This window comes from Eubalaena glacialis, chromosome 6 (assembly GCF_028564815.1).
Source record: "Eubalaena glacialis isolate mEubGla1 chromosome 6, mEubGla1.1.hap2.+ XY, whole genome shotgun sequence".
Classification (NCBI taxonomy): domain Eukaryota; kingdom Metazoa; phylum Chordata; class Mammalia; order Artiodactyla; family Balaenidae; genus Eubalaena; species Eubalaena glacialis.
Genome location: NC_083721.1, coordinates 31,743,560 through 31,762,351, shown reverse-complemented (window position 1 = coordinate 31,762,351; position 18,792 = coordinate 31,743,560). Strand labels below are relative to the sequence as shown.

Sequence of the window (18,792 nt, the reverse complement as noted above, 5' to 3'; positions counted from 1 at the left end):
TTTTTCTTTTCGATTTACTCATTCAAAATGGGTCAAACATATTTTAGTTGGTAGCCAATTTTTGAGAATGTACCATAAAATATTTATTCCAATAACTCTACTTACTGTGAACTGAACATACTCTGAGCACTGCTTTTTAAGCACTTACAATTGGCTATATATTTGGTGGCATAACTTCACTTCTTAATCAAATAAAACACAAAATTGTATATAGACTGCATTATTTTTAAAAAATCATGAATTTAAGTGATGCAGCTCTATCCTCTAGTGTGTACTGTACATGTATTAGAAAGATGAAACAAGATATTGCAATAGAGTTTTTATATTTGGAAGCAGCTCGAGTATGTCCTAGTAATAAATTGCCTCTTTAACTATTTGCTAGATACTCTAGAGTTCATTTTGTTTGTTTCCTTGGGGAACTTCATATTATATTCTGACTTAATGAGTTGGAGAGATTAGTTATGGTAATTCAGAAAATGCTTTTTTAAAAAAACTGTAATATAAATACAGCTCTTGTGAAACACCTGAATTTCCTTTTGCTTGTTGTAGTTCTCAGATGGGTCAATTACAATGACAGGTAAAGTTGATTCTAAATATAACTTTAATTTCTTTTTTTTAAGCAAGTTTAGTACATCATTGCTACCTGTATATTTTAATGCCTATTCAGTCTTAAGACTTCAACTTCCTTCTTTTGACCCCTGCTTTTGTCAATAGTAAAAGCCACCTTTCTGCTTTTTTTTAATTGACTCAGTCCCTGATGTTCCAAGAAGACTTCGCCAACACCACTGTTCCTTTGCATCTTTCCTATTTCTACACCCCAACTGAAAACCCCCTAACATGATTGGTTACAACCAGCATTATCCAACCTAGCTTACAGTACAGAAACTCCCTTCACATTCAGTCTTTTTCTTCATGTCACGAGGAGTAGAGATTTGTGCTTATCACCAAATAAAATTGCAGTGCAAAATTTAAACATAAAAGTTACACAATTAAAAGTTAATATATGGCACCACAGCCTATTAATTCACATATAGTACAACAGACCAATAAGAACAGACAATAATATGAACAGAGCTAAAAAGAGTGAGCTTGCATAGCAATGCACGAAAGAAATTATATACAGAGGAAAATCCTTTTCTTCCTGGAGGGCGAGCTTTGTTTTCTTTCTTTTTTTATATACTCCTGACAAGAAAGAGTTAAGGTGGGTGGTGTACTTAAGAGAAGAACACAAGTAAAATATCTGTGGGATATGTGTGGCTGTGTGTCTTTACATTGCATTTACAGTTCTTTTAATAGTACATAAATAGAAATTGTTCATTGCACTGTTTAGTGTCATCACTTCCATGAGTTCAGACCTGATGGTCCTTCAGAGCAGCTTTGCATGTCTCCTCTCAGTTACTCTATAAAGAGATTTAAAAAAATCAGAAATAAGTTTGCGTTTAAAGTAAGTATTCTTTATCTTGATCAGCATAACAAAAAGCAAAGCAAACAGATAACAGATGAAGATAACATCTTGGATTTTGTGAGGTTGTGAATTTAAAAAATTATACTTATGGAAAGTGAAAGAAAAAAAAAAACACTGTAAAATTTGGAGACAAAATCCGAGTAGATCATTTTTGCACTTCTTATGAGTCTATAATTACTCCAATATAATAGTTAAAGAAAAATCCAAGTAGTCTTGAATCAAATGAAAAATTACAAGCATATCTTAATCAGATTATTAATAGACAACAGTAATGATAACTTCCATTAATAAAGAAATTTACAGTTTTGCAAGTACTTTCACTTTCATTATCTCATGGCATCCCCCAGTCCGTGATGTGAGCATAAGATTAATACGATTTTTTAGATAAGGAGGTAGAGAAATTAAGAAGGTAGTTTACTTTCTCTTCTCACATAACCAGTAAAAGTTGACAAGATTGGAATTCAGGGCTATTCCTTTAGATAAACTGAATTCATGGAAGCAGTTGAAAATATTCAGCAAGTATAATTCTGACATTGGATAGTGAAATTGGTAACTTTCATGATGAAATTAACACAAAGAGTTCAATGTTTTTTGCTGTGTGTGACATACTGTGACATCCTACCTTTCTCTAGTATTTTATACTTGCCAAGTAGTTTAGTTATATTAACTACCAATGGCAGTTCTTTATCAAAAAAATTTATTTATATGCTATTATAATTCAAGTATTAAAATTTACTAAAATCAAAGATCAACCTTTCAAGGTTGACTGCCTAAATTTAAAAAAATAAATAAATGAAGAGCAGCTAAGGAATGAGGAATTCCCAAGGAGGTTCTTTAAAACTACCAAAGGGCCAACATTTCCTTATTAAATAAGAAAGAAAAGGCAAAGAAAACTACAAGAACTATATTTAATTAATTTGTAAGTATTAAAATTAATTGCCTAAATTCTGCAATTTTTGCACAGAATAATTCAAACGAAAGAGCAAAATGTTTATTTGACTGATGTAAATAGCAGTGGTCTTCATTATAACCAAACCTACTCAAAATCATAATTTTTTTTCTCATAGTAAAGCAAGCTTTCTATAATTTTGAAATTTGTTTATTGTGGCAATGACATTGTACGGGTTCAGGACATGCTACCCCAAAATGTGTGGTACCTTGGCATATTGAATACCTTAAGGCGAGGGAGTTTGGAAAACAACAGCAGAAACAGAGAGGTCACTGTGACCTCTCCCACCTCATCCTTCCCTGAAGGATCATAAAATCTCCTATGTGACAGGTACCCACCCTGTAGTACCAGGAGGAGGAAGATAGTCTTGTCACCAGAGATGGGGAACTTGGGGCTGAGAAATCTGTACAAACAAACCTTGTTAAACTAATCCTTATCTTCTCAGTTACCTCTTCACCATGTACTACTCCTAGCCCAAACCTCTCTGTCTTACCAAATTTAAACGCATTTATTGTTTCTTAGTCTAAAGGATTGAAAAGCTTCCTGCTCTGGTCACTTCTTTGAGTCTTCATTCTCTTGTGAAGGCTCCATGTTCATGTACAAATTCAATAAAATTTGTATGCTTTTTTCCTGTTAATCTATCTCATCCGTTCGGTTTTCAGACCCAGTAAGAGATCCTAAGAGGGTCAAGGAAAACTTTTTTCTCCCTTACGTTATTAACCCAGTCGTCTTTCTGAATCATCATAGCCTTTTAAACGTCCTAATGCACTTACATAATTCACCTGTAAACTGTCCTTGACTATTTGAGCCCATATATCCTATGTCAAGAAGGTCGCTGGCATTGCGCTGGTGGCTTCCCCTCAATGCCTCGGCTTTCCTAGGTCCAGTGGATCCCTTAGAAGAAGCCGTTCCTGATGAGCTATGGCCCCCTGGAGATGGGAAACTGGGCTTGCTGTAGGGCACCAAGGTCTCCTCTGAAAAAAGAAACACAAAAGTTTGCGTTGAACAGCAATGTGGAGGCAAAACAAAACTTTAAATACTAAGCTCAAGCTAGGCTATTTTATGATTCCACTCTTCAGTAAAATTAAAAATAAGAGTTTAATAAGGCCCAAATAGTAAAGGAATTTCTATGTGCAAGCAACATGTCCTACAATAGGAACTGAGGCAGGATTAAATTAAAAGAGATCTTGGGATAAGTATCTAATGTTATATATTATTTGCAAAATTTAAACTCAGTTTAAAAGATACTTGCATACAATAACCATATTGTTTAACTAAAGCATTTCTGAGAATAATTTCTGGGTTCAAAGAGCCTGCAATTTACTTTTTTCATTAAGAAGGAAGGAACATGGTTTTTGTTTTAGTTTAAATTATGGCAACATTTTCTCAATCAACTTAGATAAATAAGTATATATCAGTTTAATAAACTAAGCTTCTTAAATTTCTATTGCTTCTTTGGATAGAAATACATTATTTGAAAAGCTGTGTATTTCCTTAAAAGAAAAAGAGAAACTCATTCATTTTAATAAATAATGTCCATATTCTTTTTATGTACCATCTCTCTAAAAATAATTCACGATGTGCATTACTAAATACTTAAAACACTGAAATAACTTTTTTCTTTCTCTCTTTTTTTACTTTCTTTCTTCTTTCTTTTTTTCTCCCCTCTCTTTCTCTCCACCTCTCTGTTTTTTCTTTCCTTCTAGGTATGGGTTATTATTACTGCGATTAGATGACTAAAAAAAATGCTGACTGAATTTAGTATTTCTTTTTAGATAGTCTTTAATGACAAGGGTCACGTGATTTTTCTCTCACAACCTTAATGGTGTAAGCATCCTAAATGTTCCACTAAATCTAGATACTAATATTATCATATTTTGGCTTTTTTATAACTGTATCTTCTAAAACCTTAAGCACCAAGTTGTGACAAAATATAATTATTGAAAATGCATGAGTAGAGGACATATCCAGAAAAGACTGAGTCCGAATGAATAAAAGAATGTGTAAGGAAACTCTTTCAATTGTGTGTGTGTGTGTGTGTGTGTGTGTGTGTGTATGTTTTAATACTCAATGAATCCTGACATAAGAAGAGATGTTCTAGAAAATCCATTTCTATAAGTGGCTCAACATCCCCCTACCCAAAAAAAATCCAACCACAAACCATGAAACTTATTTTGTGACATTTCCAGGAAGTTTGAGTTATAAACAAAAACATTTCTCGTTGAAGTGTTATCAACTAAATTTAATCAGTTGGAGCAAGTGCAGGCTCCAGTTTAACCTTTTCTAATATGAGAATTCTGTGATTGCCTATTTATATGCAACTTTGTTATTTCCATTAATTTACCGATTTGACTGAAGCGAGTTCGCCTCTCAAAATGACTAGTTACTTCAGTCAAAATGAACAAACGGTTGAAGGCAGAGATTCAACTGACACTAAAGATGAAATTTAGTGGTCTAAAAGGACTCAATACAAACATTAAAAGGCAAAAGAAACAAACAAAAAAATCAAATGGTCTCTTGAGCACTGCAGATGAAGCCTGGAGGTCTCTTGAGCTCAAAGACCCTGTGCAGAGGTAAACTTGAGGAACAACCCTCACTGAACTGACTCAGCCGTAAGGGATGTGCTCGTGATCTCTGCTGCGGAATTCCAACTTCAATTAGTGATTCAAAGCAAACGCATTTCAGGTGCCCTTAAACAACTGGCATTTCCAAGATACCTGGTAGAAAAAAAAATGTAAAAGTCCACACTTTCTTGGGACTGTGCAGAACACACCTGGTCCAACACCTTGTTTGTGGAGGGCTTTCCGTATGTCTTCTTGGCGTTCTGTGGAGTTTATCCATTCCTGGGTTTGTCGCTGCCACTCTAGGGATGTTTTAGCTGGACAATCCAAAGAGCTCTTTGTGTCTTCTAAGTTGGATGCTTGCTGTCTCTCCAGAGAGCTTCCTTTTCTCTCTGTTGAGTTTTCCACGTTACCAGCATGCTGGCTCGGGCCTATTTGCTGCCTTAAACCCTGACCGGGAGGGGGATCTGGTGGTGGTGGAAGATCTAAAAATTTTGAATAATGTTTAGAATGGACTAAAATGTAATGAAAAGTACAGGTTTTAATTCAAGATGAAGAAAAAACCCTTGCCCTCCTACAGGTATCACCTATGCGAAATGAATTTGGGGGAGGAAAAGGTCAGTTATTTATATCTAAAATGCACATTATTGATCTCTTTGCTATCTTTTGATCACAGTGTCTTTGAAATAAAATCAACTGGCTTTATCCAACTATTGTACATAGAGAGTGTTTTCAATTGCACATTGAGGCTGATGTTCAAGGTGTAAAGAGCAGTTTATGGTTTCTCCATCTTTAATCCATTGTCCGCTGCCACCTCCCCAAAGTAGAAACACCAAGACACAAAGTGAATAGAAATTCTAGCAGCTGTGTTAATAAAAGGCCCTGGGAAGAATAAAAGCTGCCCTGCCAATCTCCATAGGAAATGTTGCCCTTGGGAAATTAAGAACTGTATGCCGTATCATATACAGCATATGACTGCTCTTATCCGTGTACGTGGCACATTTAGCAACAGTCAAAGGGTTAAGCTAACATTTATTAAATGCAATTAACATTCTGTCTGACAACCAATTCTGGCTGTTCGTTTCATGAGTTAGCTAATGAGTTACAACTAATATATTATAATCTTCCAATGTATTAATTTTAATAAGTAATAACCAATGTTCAGAGTTTAGATAGAATACGCTTCATGGTGCTAGAGTAGACAATGCATCATGAAAATTTGAGATGTGGTGGAATAGATAATTTTTCATAAAAGCTCTTTACATTAAATATCAGATATGAAAAAAATTAAAAGTTCAAATACTCAGCTAATTTGTCATTTTTCTTTTATTAGCTTTTCATTCCATGACACTTTTATATTTTGAATGTCTTTGGTTGTGAAATCATAATCCCTTCTTTCATATTTCTTTAAGTATTATAGTTCTATTATATAATTTATTCTATTATACTAGTCCTGAAATTACTTTGTGGAAGATTTTGAAATCTTCTAAACATTCTAACGTTCTTTTGGATTATTTTCTTCTCATTTTTCTGGAATGCTGTTGCAAACTTCTTTGTTCATCCTTAGAGTATCAGTAATTATGTTATTTGTTCACAAAGATCAAATATCATGGACAATATACATACTTATATCATTAATAGAGGATACTGTATATAACATAGGTAATTATTTCCCATGCCATTTTAGTAATGATGCACTTGTGTCTAATAATATTGTTCATGAAATTTAAAAGGGGAAAATTTCTTGTGTACAAAGCATAATTTCTTTAAGGAAGGCTAAGTTGCTCCTTTTAAAGACTTTATTAAGAAGCTTCATACTCTCTCTTATGAACAAAATAATACTGTCCTCCATTGAACCAACAATGAAAATCTCCTCCGTATCTGCTTCGGGAGTTCCCACATTGGAGCAACATTCCCAGTTCTTATGTATGTCCTCTTGTTAGATTATGAATCACTAATTATTGAAGGGAACAGGTTTTCTATCTGGGAGAATAAAGTTGCAATTGCAACATTTCTTCCAAAATGAAGAGCTAATCCAATCCTGAGGAAACTGTTTGTTGAATAATCCACCAATGAGTTTGGTATTTTCTTTATATTCAACACTGACTCCCTTCAGTTTGTATTATTATAAATGCAAATTAATTATTTCATTTGAGTAATTGGACTTAAGACTGCCAGTTGGGGGGAAATTATTATATTTGCTTCTAAAATAACATATCTTGTCACCGATTTTTATCCTCCATCAGAGCAGCTTAATTTTTAAAATGGCCAAAATGGCATCTGCTTATGCTAGCTAAAATTCTGATTACTATTTAATTTAACCTGAAATTATATGGCTACGTAATTAAGTAATATCCTTGGAGTTTGTATAGTCTAAGAAGAAAGAACATTGAAAGCACATTGAAATAAACAAATTGGAAAAAAGATGAGATTAAGAATGGCTGTGGAAAAAATAAAAGTATGTAATCAAATATGTTTACTTAAATTAAATTTATTATTCATTTCTCTGTTGATTCATTTCAACTAAATCAATTCACTAAAGAGTCTCTGGCTGGCCTACTGAGGATTTGCTATTGTCAGGCACACAACAGTTCAATGATATATGTGCCATTATTATACTCTTTTTTTTAGGTAAGAAAAAAAGGCATAAAGAAATAAGTATCTCCAGCCTGGGTCTCTCCTTCCATGAACTCCAGACTCATCTAACCAAATCCATACTGGAGAGTTCAGCTTTGATGTTTGGAAAGTATCTCAAATTTCACACATGAAATCTGAGCTCTAGATCTTCCTCCACAAACTATACTTCCTCTCTAGTGTTCCTCATCTCAATTACTACAAGTTGGCCATAACTTTGGAGTAATTTTTGGCTTCCCTGCTTTACAGCCTTTATTAATTTCATTAACAAACCCTGTGGGCTCTGCCTCCAAACCATACTCAGAATTCAACATTTCTCATTGCTTCCACTGATTCTAGCTTGACATGAACCTCTAGCATCTATTCCCTACATTACTTCCACAATTTCCCATGTGGTTTCTGTGATTCCACATAGAAGCACATTCAGTCTACCTCAACCTAACATCTAGAATGACTTGTTTTTTAATAAAAATATAAGGAAAATCCTGTTACTCCTCTGCCTTAAACACACACACATGCACACACACACACACACACACATACATACCATCAGTGGTTTCCCACTCAAAGTAAAGAGCCAATGTCCTTATAGAAACTTAAAGGTCCTACAGAACGCTGGTCCTCACTTACTTGTCTGACTTCACAGGCTATTTTGTTGCTCCCTCTGCTTCAGTCACACTGCTCCTCTTCCTTTTTATCAAATATTTCAGGATTCCACTTGCTGTTCTCATTTCCTGGAATGACTTTTCCTCAGATATCATCATTGCTCTTTCCCTTGTAATCTTCCAGTCTTTTCTCAAATGTCATCATCTTGGTAAGTCCTTCCCTGAGCAATCTAGTTTAAAACTTCCCCCACTTCTATATTTCTCAACTTCTTTCCTATGTTTTTTTTTTTTCTCCATGACACTTACAACCATCTTGTATACTTTTATTTTTCACTTATATATTTATGTTGGTCTTTATCTATCTTCTCTCACTAGAATGTAAGCTACAGGAGGGCAGGGAATTTTGTCTGTACGGTTCCCATTGTGCCTGTCATTTGGTATAAGCTTAATAAATATTTGAATGAATAGATTAATGAATAAAGAAATTTGCTCAATGGTCAAAGCTAGTCCATGGTAGAGCTGGAAAAGAGCCCCTTCTCTGAATAGACAGTAGGGTGAGGGGAGGACAGGCTGGAAGGAGATGGGAAAAAAGGCTGACAGATAGAGAACTACCTCTCTGCCTCCTTTGTTTAGCATTGGTCAATGTATTGGCTTTAAAGGATATTCTTTGGCTTATGCAAATGCAATAGATGATTTGAACTGAACAATGCCTGCTCAGGTGAGACTTTATCCAAGGGAGAAGAACATTCCTTAACATGTGTGTGAGTTTTTGCATAGTCTTTGAGACAGAGACTGAGGTTGCTCACCACTCCCAATTCCTCTATTGGCCACAAGGGAAGATTACTTTCCCACTCCAGTAGTTAGTTTGATGCCATGTGACAGAGTTCTTGCCAATGAAGGAGGCATGTCCCACTTTCAGGAGTAGCCATAGAACCTCTCAAATAATCACCTACGTTCTGTCTTCCCGTCACTCAGAAACCATCAAGGTCCCATCTTGGAAATAATGGTGTCTCAATATTTAAGAAGCATACATCTTTACACTACAACTTAGAGGAGAGTCACCTGACTTTTATAAATCACTGTGTCCATGAGAAATAAACGCTTACTGTGCTAAGGCACTGAGGGGATAGAAGCTGTTTGGTATAGCAGCTAGCAATAATTACTCTGATTAATGTACTCATAAAACACTGTTGTAAAATCTATAATGCAAAAATTTTACGGTAAAACGTCTATACGTTAAGTGCTACTAAATAGCAACCTTCCTCAAAAGAACAGTTTGATTTTATATACAAATATTATAAATTTATTACTGATGCATGGATTCATACCATACAAAAGCTACGACATATACATCTGTGGTAAAATAACAAAATCCTTAAGGATAATCTGTAGAGTGCTATCCAAAATAAATGTCCTTGTATCATAACTAAAATGTCTTTGGATCAAACACTTGGAAAGACATGTGAGCCAAAATTTGCTTTGCAATATCACCACTTCCAAAATGTATCTACTAATAGCACCTAATCCATAACCTTTTTTGGAATGCCAGTAAATTTGAAATGTTAGGAACCTATTTGTTTTTTAGAAATATAAGCAATATATTGATCATGCTTTAAACTAGGAGGTAGCTTGTTTTCACTAGACACTCTGAAGAAAGCTTGCAAGGAAAGTGTTTTAGGAAGAAAGAAAAGAGCTCTCTATTTTGCTGATTTATATTTTATATCTTCCACATATTCTGGACATGATCTTCAAACATTTTGGAAAAGCCACAAAAAACCCATATTGTCCCTGGATTTTTTCCTCTCTCCAAGACATTCATATCAGGAAAATTACACAAAATTATTAATGCTGAGATTTGTAACTAGAATATCAGTGAGAGTAGTCCTTTTTATTTAGAGGGAACAAGATCAACGCTTCAAGTGCTCAGCTAACCTTTAGATCATCTGAGGCAGAAAGGAGGTAATAAGCATTTTTGCTCACCACAGGATATCCACTTACAGAGAATCAAAATCTTGATTGTACCCTTACCCTTGTATTCCATAGAAACACTTTCCAATGGGGACAAAGTAAGCAGGAAAGATGGAAAGATAAGTAAACCTGAAGGTTTTTAGACCAAGTTATTTTGGCTTTTAAAGTCTTCTTAGCATTATAAAATGACAAGAGAAAGCACAACGGTGGCTGCCAGCTAAGGACCTACCCCCAAACCAATAAAGAACAAATACTTCTTTTCCAACTAAGCCTCATTCTGTCCTATAATGTCTAAGAGAGTCTAAGAGACTGAGATGAGTGTGCAGAACTCAGTTATAGCTTCTCAAAGCTGACTGCACATTAGATTCTCCCATGAAGCTTTAAAAATACTCGTGACTGGTTTTCACCCCAGAACAAATAAATCAGAATCTCCAGGGTATATTTTAAGAGTTCCCAGACGGTTCTCATGTGCAGCTTGGCTAGGTTCATCCTTTTGATGTTTAGTAGTACTATCTCAGGAAAAAGTGTGTGTGCTTGCAGGAGATATTGCAGAGAAGGGGGAAGAAATTTACCTTTCGGTCTGACGTTATATTGGGCTTTTTACATATATTATCCTACATATTCCTGAGGATAAAACTTCAGGATAAATACTTTTATTCCTATATTTAAACATATGAGAACTAAGTTGAATATTGAGCTGATGAACTACTCATTATTGAACAAGGATATCGTCCAATAATATTTTGTTTCCTGAAACTAGCAGTATTTAAGCAAATACTCAAAGACTGGACGCTATACATAAATAAAAGAATTGAAATAAATCAGCAAGCTATGGCCCATGGGCCAAATTAAGCCATTGCCTGTTTTGTCAATAAAGTTTTATTAGAAATCAGTCACACCCATTCATTTACATTTTTTCTATAGCTTCACAGACACTACAATTGAGTAGTGTTGAGTAGTCTTGACAGACACTGTTTGGCTCGCTAAAGCCAAAAATATTTACTATCTGGACTTTTCAGAAAAAGTTTACTGATCCATCAACCAGATGATCTATAGCATATTTTTAGCCCTGGAATTAATGAAACTAAAAAATTACTAAATTGGAAATCACTACACGGTCTTTTTCAAAAGTGAAATACCATCTAAGATATCTTAATTCAATTTCAAAAATGATCCAACAACATGGCAACTGCAATGCTACTTATGTTTTCTTCCTTAATCTTAAAAAGGAATGTTCACTAAAAAGCACTAATGGAAAATGCCAGAACAGCAGAAAAATCAACATTGCAAAGCAGTATGGCCTGTATTTCTTGGGGCTGGATAATGTAGAAATAATTCCAGATTGTTAAAAAAAAAAAGAGGGTGTTTTATTGAAACAAGACCACATTGCCAGGTGTTCAGCCTGGTTATATAACAAGACAATGCCTAATCTACCATAGCTTCTTTAATCTAAGTTACTGATTGCACAGATCATGTCTTTTCAGTTAGGAGACGAGAGAAGGAAACAAACCTACCATCTGTCATTCCTTCCCTTCGGTGAGGCAATGCTGGTTGTGGGTCCACTCGCCCTCCCTTGTGTTTTTTAGTGGGCCGAGGCCTCTGACTTTGACTCATGGCTGCACTGGTGTTACTGTCAGTAGAAAATGGGCTGGTTGGTCGAGGTCTTTGAGAGGAGGTAAAGGCTTTGCCTAAAAAGTAAACAAAGGGAATGAGGTATAGAGAATGTTATTATAAGACATTGATTCTGTCTTGTATTTCTGCTCTAAGACTAGCCTCTAAACCTGCCTGGAGATGACGTTTGAAGATACAAAATACTGGTGCATCTCCATAGAAAAAAATATGCCCTGCTGCATTTAGTTTGTCCGATTTTTATAACCAACCTACTACCCACTGAAAAAATTTAAACAAATGAATATGAAACAAAACCACTAACCAAAAACTCAATATTCCGTTTTTTCAATATTCCTTGATTATATTTGTATTTAACCTTGACAATCTTAGTAATATTTTCATAGATATAGGCAAATTCATGCAGCTTTTACTCCTTAAAATTAAAGAAGCTATTTCTGAAGTGAATTATGTACTGTCCTATCTGTTTAATCAAATTTCACCCTTGGAATCTTACAAACTCTCTTTGAGCACAGAAAAATGTCCTGTAGTAATTACATTTGAAATTTTACATGAAAGGTCTGCTCAGATACATATATTTAATTGACCTTACCACCCATACACATACACGATGAATTCTACCTGTCTTAGCAGAAACTCAATAACATTAGTGTATAGTATAGGATAGAGAGCAGGTTAAAATCACCTTGTATATCCAAAGTGCAATAGGTGTTTTCTGATGAATAGTATTGTATCTGAGCAGACTCCAAATTCTCATTGAAAAATGAAATGTGCTATGTCCTTTTCTTGTAGTTTAGTGTACATATGCAGGGAAATATATTCTGGCAAATGGTAAGCTAATAAATTTTCAACATCTTACGATTTTAATAACATGTTTGTTATGGTATGAGAGGGTTGGTTTATGTACATGTATTTATTCTCTATTGCATGTTTTCATTTCATTCAAAATTACTGTATATAGTTACATTTTAAGTCAATGTGACATGATACTGCTTAATGCTTTATTAGCTATTAGCATACATGCAAGACATGTACTTATGCCTTCTAATTTATTAGTTTCCTTGCACTTTCTCACTGCTCTGCTTATAGCTATGCCACAAAAAGCACTCAGGCAACATAAAGTTTCTGACTTACGCCTTAGAAAGCAAGAAAATTCAAATAACCATTATATTACAACATATTTTAGTTCAGATGCTATATGAAAAATAAACCTCTGCAATGCTTGGAAAATCTTCTTTACTTTGAAGATGCCTAGTGCATACTCAAAAGAAATAGCATAACATTATATGATGGTATAATTCAAAGGAAGCTTCCAAGACTCATTTTTATAACTTGTGAGTTTAGTGAAGGGTCAAAGTCATTTATTTTTCTTTACTATTTGAATACTATTAAGATTTCAAAAATGCATTTAGAGTTTCATTAGTTTGTTTTGTAAGGCAACTCAGTTTAATTCATATATCAGAAGTTTCTTCTATGTGCATTTAAGAAGTACACATAGTCATGTAACAGGATCATGCCAAAGTTATTTTGTTCAGTAAAACAAATGATTACAAAATTACTGATCTATTAATAGAGTGAATCCCACATTTATTTTTGAGTTAATGATCAGAAACGTGAAAAATTACGTATTTGGTCTTTTATATTATTATTATTTATTAATTTCAGAAACCAAAATTAGATTGTGATAAAGAGCAATATACAAGTAGTCATCATTTTATTTAACTTGCAAATGCAGTGGGTGTATTTTTAATTAGCATCCTTTAAAACAAATAATAAATTATTGGATTAAAATCTTAACAGCCAAACAATAAGACCATCAGCCATTTGAACTGTTAGACTGACAGCCTCAGACCCATTCACCCCATGCTGAGAAAGCCTTCCCAGAAAATGCATTTGCAGAAAGAAATGGGGCAAAGGAAAGTAATGGAGATAAAAGCTGAATAATTTTAATCACTGGGTACATTATTGATTGTGTGAGAATTTTGCAAAGTGCGAGTTATTGAAAATTTAATGGCAATCTGAGTTGCAGCGTTGCTATAGTATAAGAAGGAAGCATATTCCAATTAATCAGCGGAGCCATGAAGGGAAAGGGGAACAAAGGATGGAAGGTGGTGAGTAGGAGCCTATTCTTGGCTCTGCAAAGGGAGCATCAGAAGAGAGTTCTGTCTGATAACTGAGCATCCAAACTGTGTTCATGCATATTAAAGAAAACCCTGCAGTCAGACTCGCTGAGGAGAAAGGACAGAAGATAAATAGCTCAGTGTCCAAGGACAAGATTCTCTCATGCAAAGAGTGTTGACTCAGTCTACCAACCTGTTCTTGTAAGGCTGGTTCCATCCAGCCTAAAACCAGCTTTATCTGCTGCTGCCACCAGTGCTTGTGCAAAACTGCCGCTGGCAAAGATGGAGCCATCTGAGGAGCTACCTACACTAGATCTATGACTAGAAAAGTTACGATCCTCATCAGATGCAGAGCCCCATCCATTTACCATTGAACCTAAAAACAAATGTAGTCGTCTAGTGAGTGGTATATATTGCATAGCTCATCGGCTTGTACATACTATACTAATGAACAAGAGCCTGCACTCCTCACTCGTCCTTGAGGTTAAATCGGGTTTCACCAAGACTTCTTTAGCCATGTGCAAGCATCATCCATGTTTTAAACATTTCTAATGCAGAAGAATTAAGCTCATTGAAGACATGTATCTGTTTTCAACACATGAACAAAACATGTACTGTACGATTCCATTCTTACATTGTTTAAATTGTTACACTATTATTTTCTAAAAGAGAATTGCTATGTATATTTTAAGGCCTAGACTTCAGAGAAAAACATTTTTACTGAAATAAATTATAGTGTGTTTAAAGTCAACTTAGCAAGAACTCAGTTGAACAAATAGTGTGAATATATTTTGAATTTAATGCAGACTAGTGATAATTTTCATGAAATCTACACTCACATACTGCAGAAGGGCTAGAATTATTTCAAGAATTTAAAATAAAAATTTAAATACTCGGGAAATAACAAGCACTAATAATCAAAAATGTATAAATAATACCAGAGCAAATAGACTTAGAATATAACAAAATATTTACTTTTGAAAAGTTCTATTTTTTCAAAGCTTAGTGTGATTTCTTTGTTTTCCAATTACTTTAAGACCTCCAGTTTTCTCTTTAATACTAATCTTTATTTTAGAAAATTAATCATTATAAAGAATACCACTGACATTAACATGGATTTTTCTGCAAAGTGCAACATGGCAATAGAGGAAAAGAATCACAGCTTTATGTGTAGAGAGCTGCAAAATATGATGCTACTGAGAAATAATGCTTATTCTTAATTTTTAGCAAGTCATTTACACTTTTATCCTTTTTTTCTTAGACCAAAGCACACTGAGACGATCTATTACTTAAAGCAATTAACATTACAATATTTATTTAGGTTGTTGTACCATTAGTGTATGACACAATAAAAATACCAAGTGTTGCTTATCCCAAATTTTTAAAAAGAGAGGCACAAAGTATTTATAGGAAGCTAATTTAATATTCCCAAATAAAACAAACACATATTCACATAAAAGAGACTAAAGTTAAGTGCCATAGATTTTCTTCCCCCTTTACTCCAATGTTTAAGAGACAGCAGTAGAGTTAGGAGTGTTGCCATGATCAAGTGTTTGTACTCTTAGTTCAGGTGCCAGGATACAATAACATGGGTTTATGCACTTTCAAGACAGAGAAAACAGGCACTGGAGGGGTTAGAAGGATGAGAGAAGTTAAAAAGGTATTAAGTGTAGCAGAAAAAGAAAGAGTTTTGATTCTATTTGCCAAAAGCATGGAGATACACTTTTTACTTTCCAAACAAATTCGCTTGACACAGGCCACTGCAAGGAAGCCAAGATAACACCAGCAACTGAGCCTCCTCTGAGAGAACCATTTCTGAGTTAATAATCACAAGTCAAGGACCAACAGCCCAAAATGAAAGGAGAAATGATGCAATCAGCTTTGCAATATAATGCTACAGTAGATAAGAAAAAATCAAAGTGATTCAGCCAGTGATCACAAAAGAATATGAAACCCTAGAACTGAGGATACTTTGGAAACATGGGAAAGCTCAGTTTTGAGCTTCTATGTCCTGTTTTCTGTATTTCTAAATGTCTGCTGAAATCTGCAAATAAATCTGTGCCGGCTATTTGAAACTCACTCTCCAAACAAGCATCTCCTTTTCTACATCTCCAGTTTCATTCCTAAGCTCCTCCGAACTGATTTCCTTCTGGTCCCTTCTATCTTCCTCCTTGCCATATGAATTACTTTTTCTGGAACATTTATCACATAATTCTGTCTTTCCATTCAAAGTCTTACCTAGTTTGCCAATACATTTAAACACTGACTGAGGTATTTGAGATTCTTCAATATCTAGCCCAGCCTACCTTTCCAGCCCCATTCCCTCTAATAGCCAGTTCAGTCCCATTGCCTCTCATTCCTTTGACACACAATAGACTTAGATTGTTACTAAGTCTATTGCCCGGTGCCTAACTTCAAAGTCCAAATCAATATCATCTCTTTTATCACCCTGACTCCACTTCATCTTCAACCCTGTCTTAGAGGGAATCAATTTCTCTACCTCTTGTGTTTTTCAAATAGTATGCATACGGTAGCATATCATATCTCTACAAACTAGCGTTTGTTGCATATATGTTTTCTCTTCCAGACAGTGGAACTCTGGAGATTAGGAACTATTTATTATTCATTTTAATACCTCATGTACAGGGACATTTCCCAGTAAAAATTCAATAAACATTGGCATAATGAATTAAATGCCTTCGATATTTTCATTATTCAGTATAAATTCTGCATGGGATTCTAATCCATGTGTAATTTCCTAGCAATGGCCTTACTTTAGCTACAGAAAGAACATACTCATAATAACTCCCAGAAAATTTATTAAATAAGGAATATAAGGTCAGTCAACTCTTGTTGATTACTTGGACAATGGGGAAAGCAGTGATGTAATTAGTCCTTCATATGAGGATTTCCCCATACTGATTTGCCAATTCCTAAACAAATCAACTATTTTCCGGCCTTTGGGTCTTTGCTCTGACTTTATCTCAATCATTACTGCTCCTTACTATTACTCAGAAATTCCAGTTATTCATGAAGTTTTCCCTGATGCTTTTTTCCCTTCCCTGGGAAGAGAGGGTAGCATGGATGAATGACATGGCTTCAAGTGGGTGTTGGTCAATATAGAAAGATATTCTTTTTTCACCACTCTCTGTACAAAGAAACTAGATAGATGACTTCAGAGTTGAAGAGATGTGTGCCATAGTGATTTGCCCATAATGGGCAATAGGAAACCTCATCACCACAAACTAAAGAGGGGCAAGTGCCCTCAGCTTAATATAGTTGAGTTTGCCTTCAAAATGGAGGGCAAGAAGGAAACAAACAGAAGGAAAAAAATTTTCTTTCCCTCTTTGTTCCTCTGTCTTTATGTTTGACAACCCATTCTCTCTATTTGAGATATGGAGTACTTATGATATATGGAATGGCTACATTTGTGGGAAATATTTTTAAAGAAAATTGGCAATACACCATGAATAAAAAAGTATATAACATATATTAAATTTCTTCCATAGTGTAAAATTGTTAAAATTTATTTAATGATTACTGATTTCACCTCTCTGTGGCTACCATTCTTTCTTTTTCTTTATATTTAAACATCAAAGATTATCTGAAGATTTATGTAAACTATTACAAAAAAAAGGACAATGATTATAAGAAAAGAAAAACATTGATTCATCAATTAGAAAGTAAGCCATTTTTGTGATAACTGGCTTTCTTTCATAAATGTAAACATAACCACGAAAGTTGAAACGAACACTAGATAAAACAGCGAAGGTAGAGATTCTTCACAAATTACAAGCAATCCATACCAATTTGACATGTTATGGGCACAAACATAACCAATACATATTTAAACATTTAATGAAAAATGAATTTGTGTAACATAGCCAGATTTATTTGTGTTTACATCTTCCATCTTTCCAAATTTCTCAGGTTTAAAAATTGCTGAAAGGCCAAAAAAAATCTCAAATGTATTCAAGCTGTTAAGGAAGAACTGATGATAGGACATTAAGTTGTGGCAAAATGGTACTGAGCAGTAAAATACCATGATAAAGTGGCATCTTGCTGTATCTCCATTATATCTTCAGCACTAAAATTAATTTATGATCAGTCATCAATTCATTTACATGTCGTTTTATGCTAAATCCTTCCTTGCTGATAGATGCTTATCCTTAGACCCATTAAGCTAGAGTCAAGTGTATGCTTTATAATATGACCCTGCTAATTGTTGCATTACCATTTTTATGAGATACAAAAACTGGCTGTCCCCCATTTTTTCAGCCAATATTTAATCCAGGAACTCTTCCTATTAAGTGCAATCTGTTTAACTATCTGTTAAATAAAATCTTCAGCTCTAAGTGTCTTTGGACAAATCAATCCAAATATTGACCTCTGCCTAGATGTAGAAAAACATTTCTAATATTTAGAAGTTCTTTCACTCAAACATATTGAATACACAACAATTCACCTACACTCCTCAGAGAGAAAGGAATGTGTAATATAAAAGGGAAAGCAAAATAAGAAATTAAAAAATCTCTTCCTTGCGACCTATGACACCTGCTAATTTGTTCTACTCAGATAAAAGTTGAATATATGATATCCACGTTTATCTGTTAAATTTTGAAGTGTGTATTTAATTTCTTTTTAAATAAATCAGAGCTGTGGAGAATGTCTAAGAAAAGTATTTAGTGATTTTTAGCATTACCTCTGAAATTTCCCTATTACAAAAATATTTTCCTTAAATTTTTGCAACAAAAGCAAGGCATCAGGTCATGCTTTTAAGTGGCCAATTCTTTAAAAGCTGTGTGGTCAAGTAAGGTGGTGAGGCTGCCAGGTTTTATTGTTTTCAAAATAATCTGCTTTG

The 18,792-nt window shown here is 34.4% G+C and overlaps 1 protein-coding gene across 5 annotated transcripts in view; it reads right to left on the bottom strand.

The window, feature by feature from the left end:
* Nucleotides 1-1,169: 1,169 nt before the first annotated feature.
* Nucleotides 1,170-18,792, bottom strand: part of ROBO2 (roundabout guidance receptor 2) — a 572,640-nt gene continuing 555,017 nt past the window's right edge. Inside the window, exons 25-29 of one of the 5 annotated variants that reach the window (XM_061194027.1) lie at nucleotides 14,125-14,307; nucleotides 11,697-11,870; nucleotides 5,188-5,460; nucleotides 3,188-3,388; nucleotides 1,170-1,400 (exon numbers count right to left, since the gene is read on the bottom strand). In XM_061194027.1, the coding sequence (XP_061050010.1) occupies nucleotides 1,399-1,400; nucleotides 3,188-3,388; nucleotides 5,188-5,460; nucleotides 11,697-11,870; nucleotides 14,125-14,307 (833 nt within the window). In that variant the 3' untranslated portion in view covers nucleotides 1,170-1,398. The remainder of the gene's footprint in view (nucleotides 1,401-3,187; nucleotides 3,389-5,187; nucleotides 5,461-11,696; nucleotides 11,871-14,124; nucleotides 14,308-18,792) is intronic. The other 4 variants (XM_061194028.1, XM_061194031.1, XM_061194029.1 and 1 more) reach the window with 4 other exon arrangements.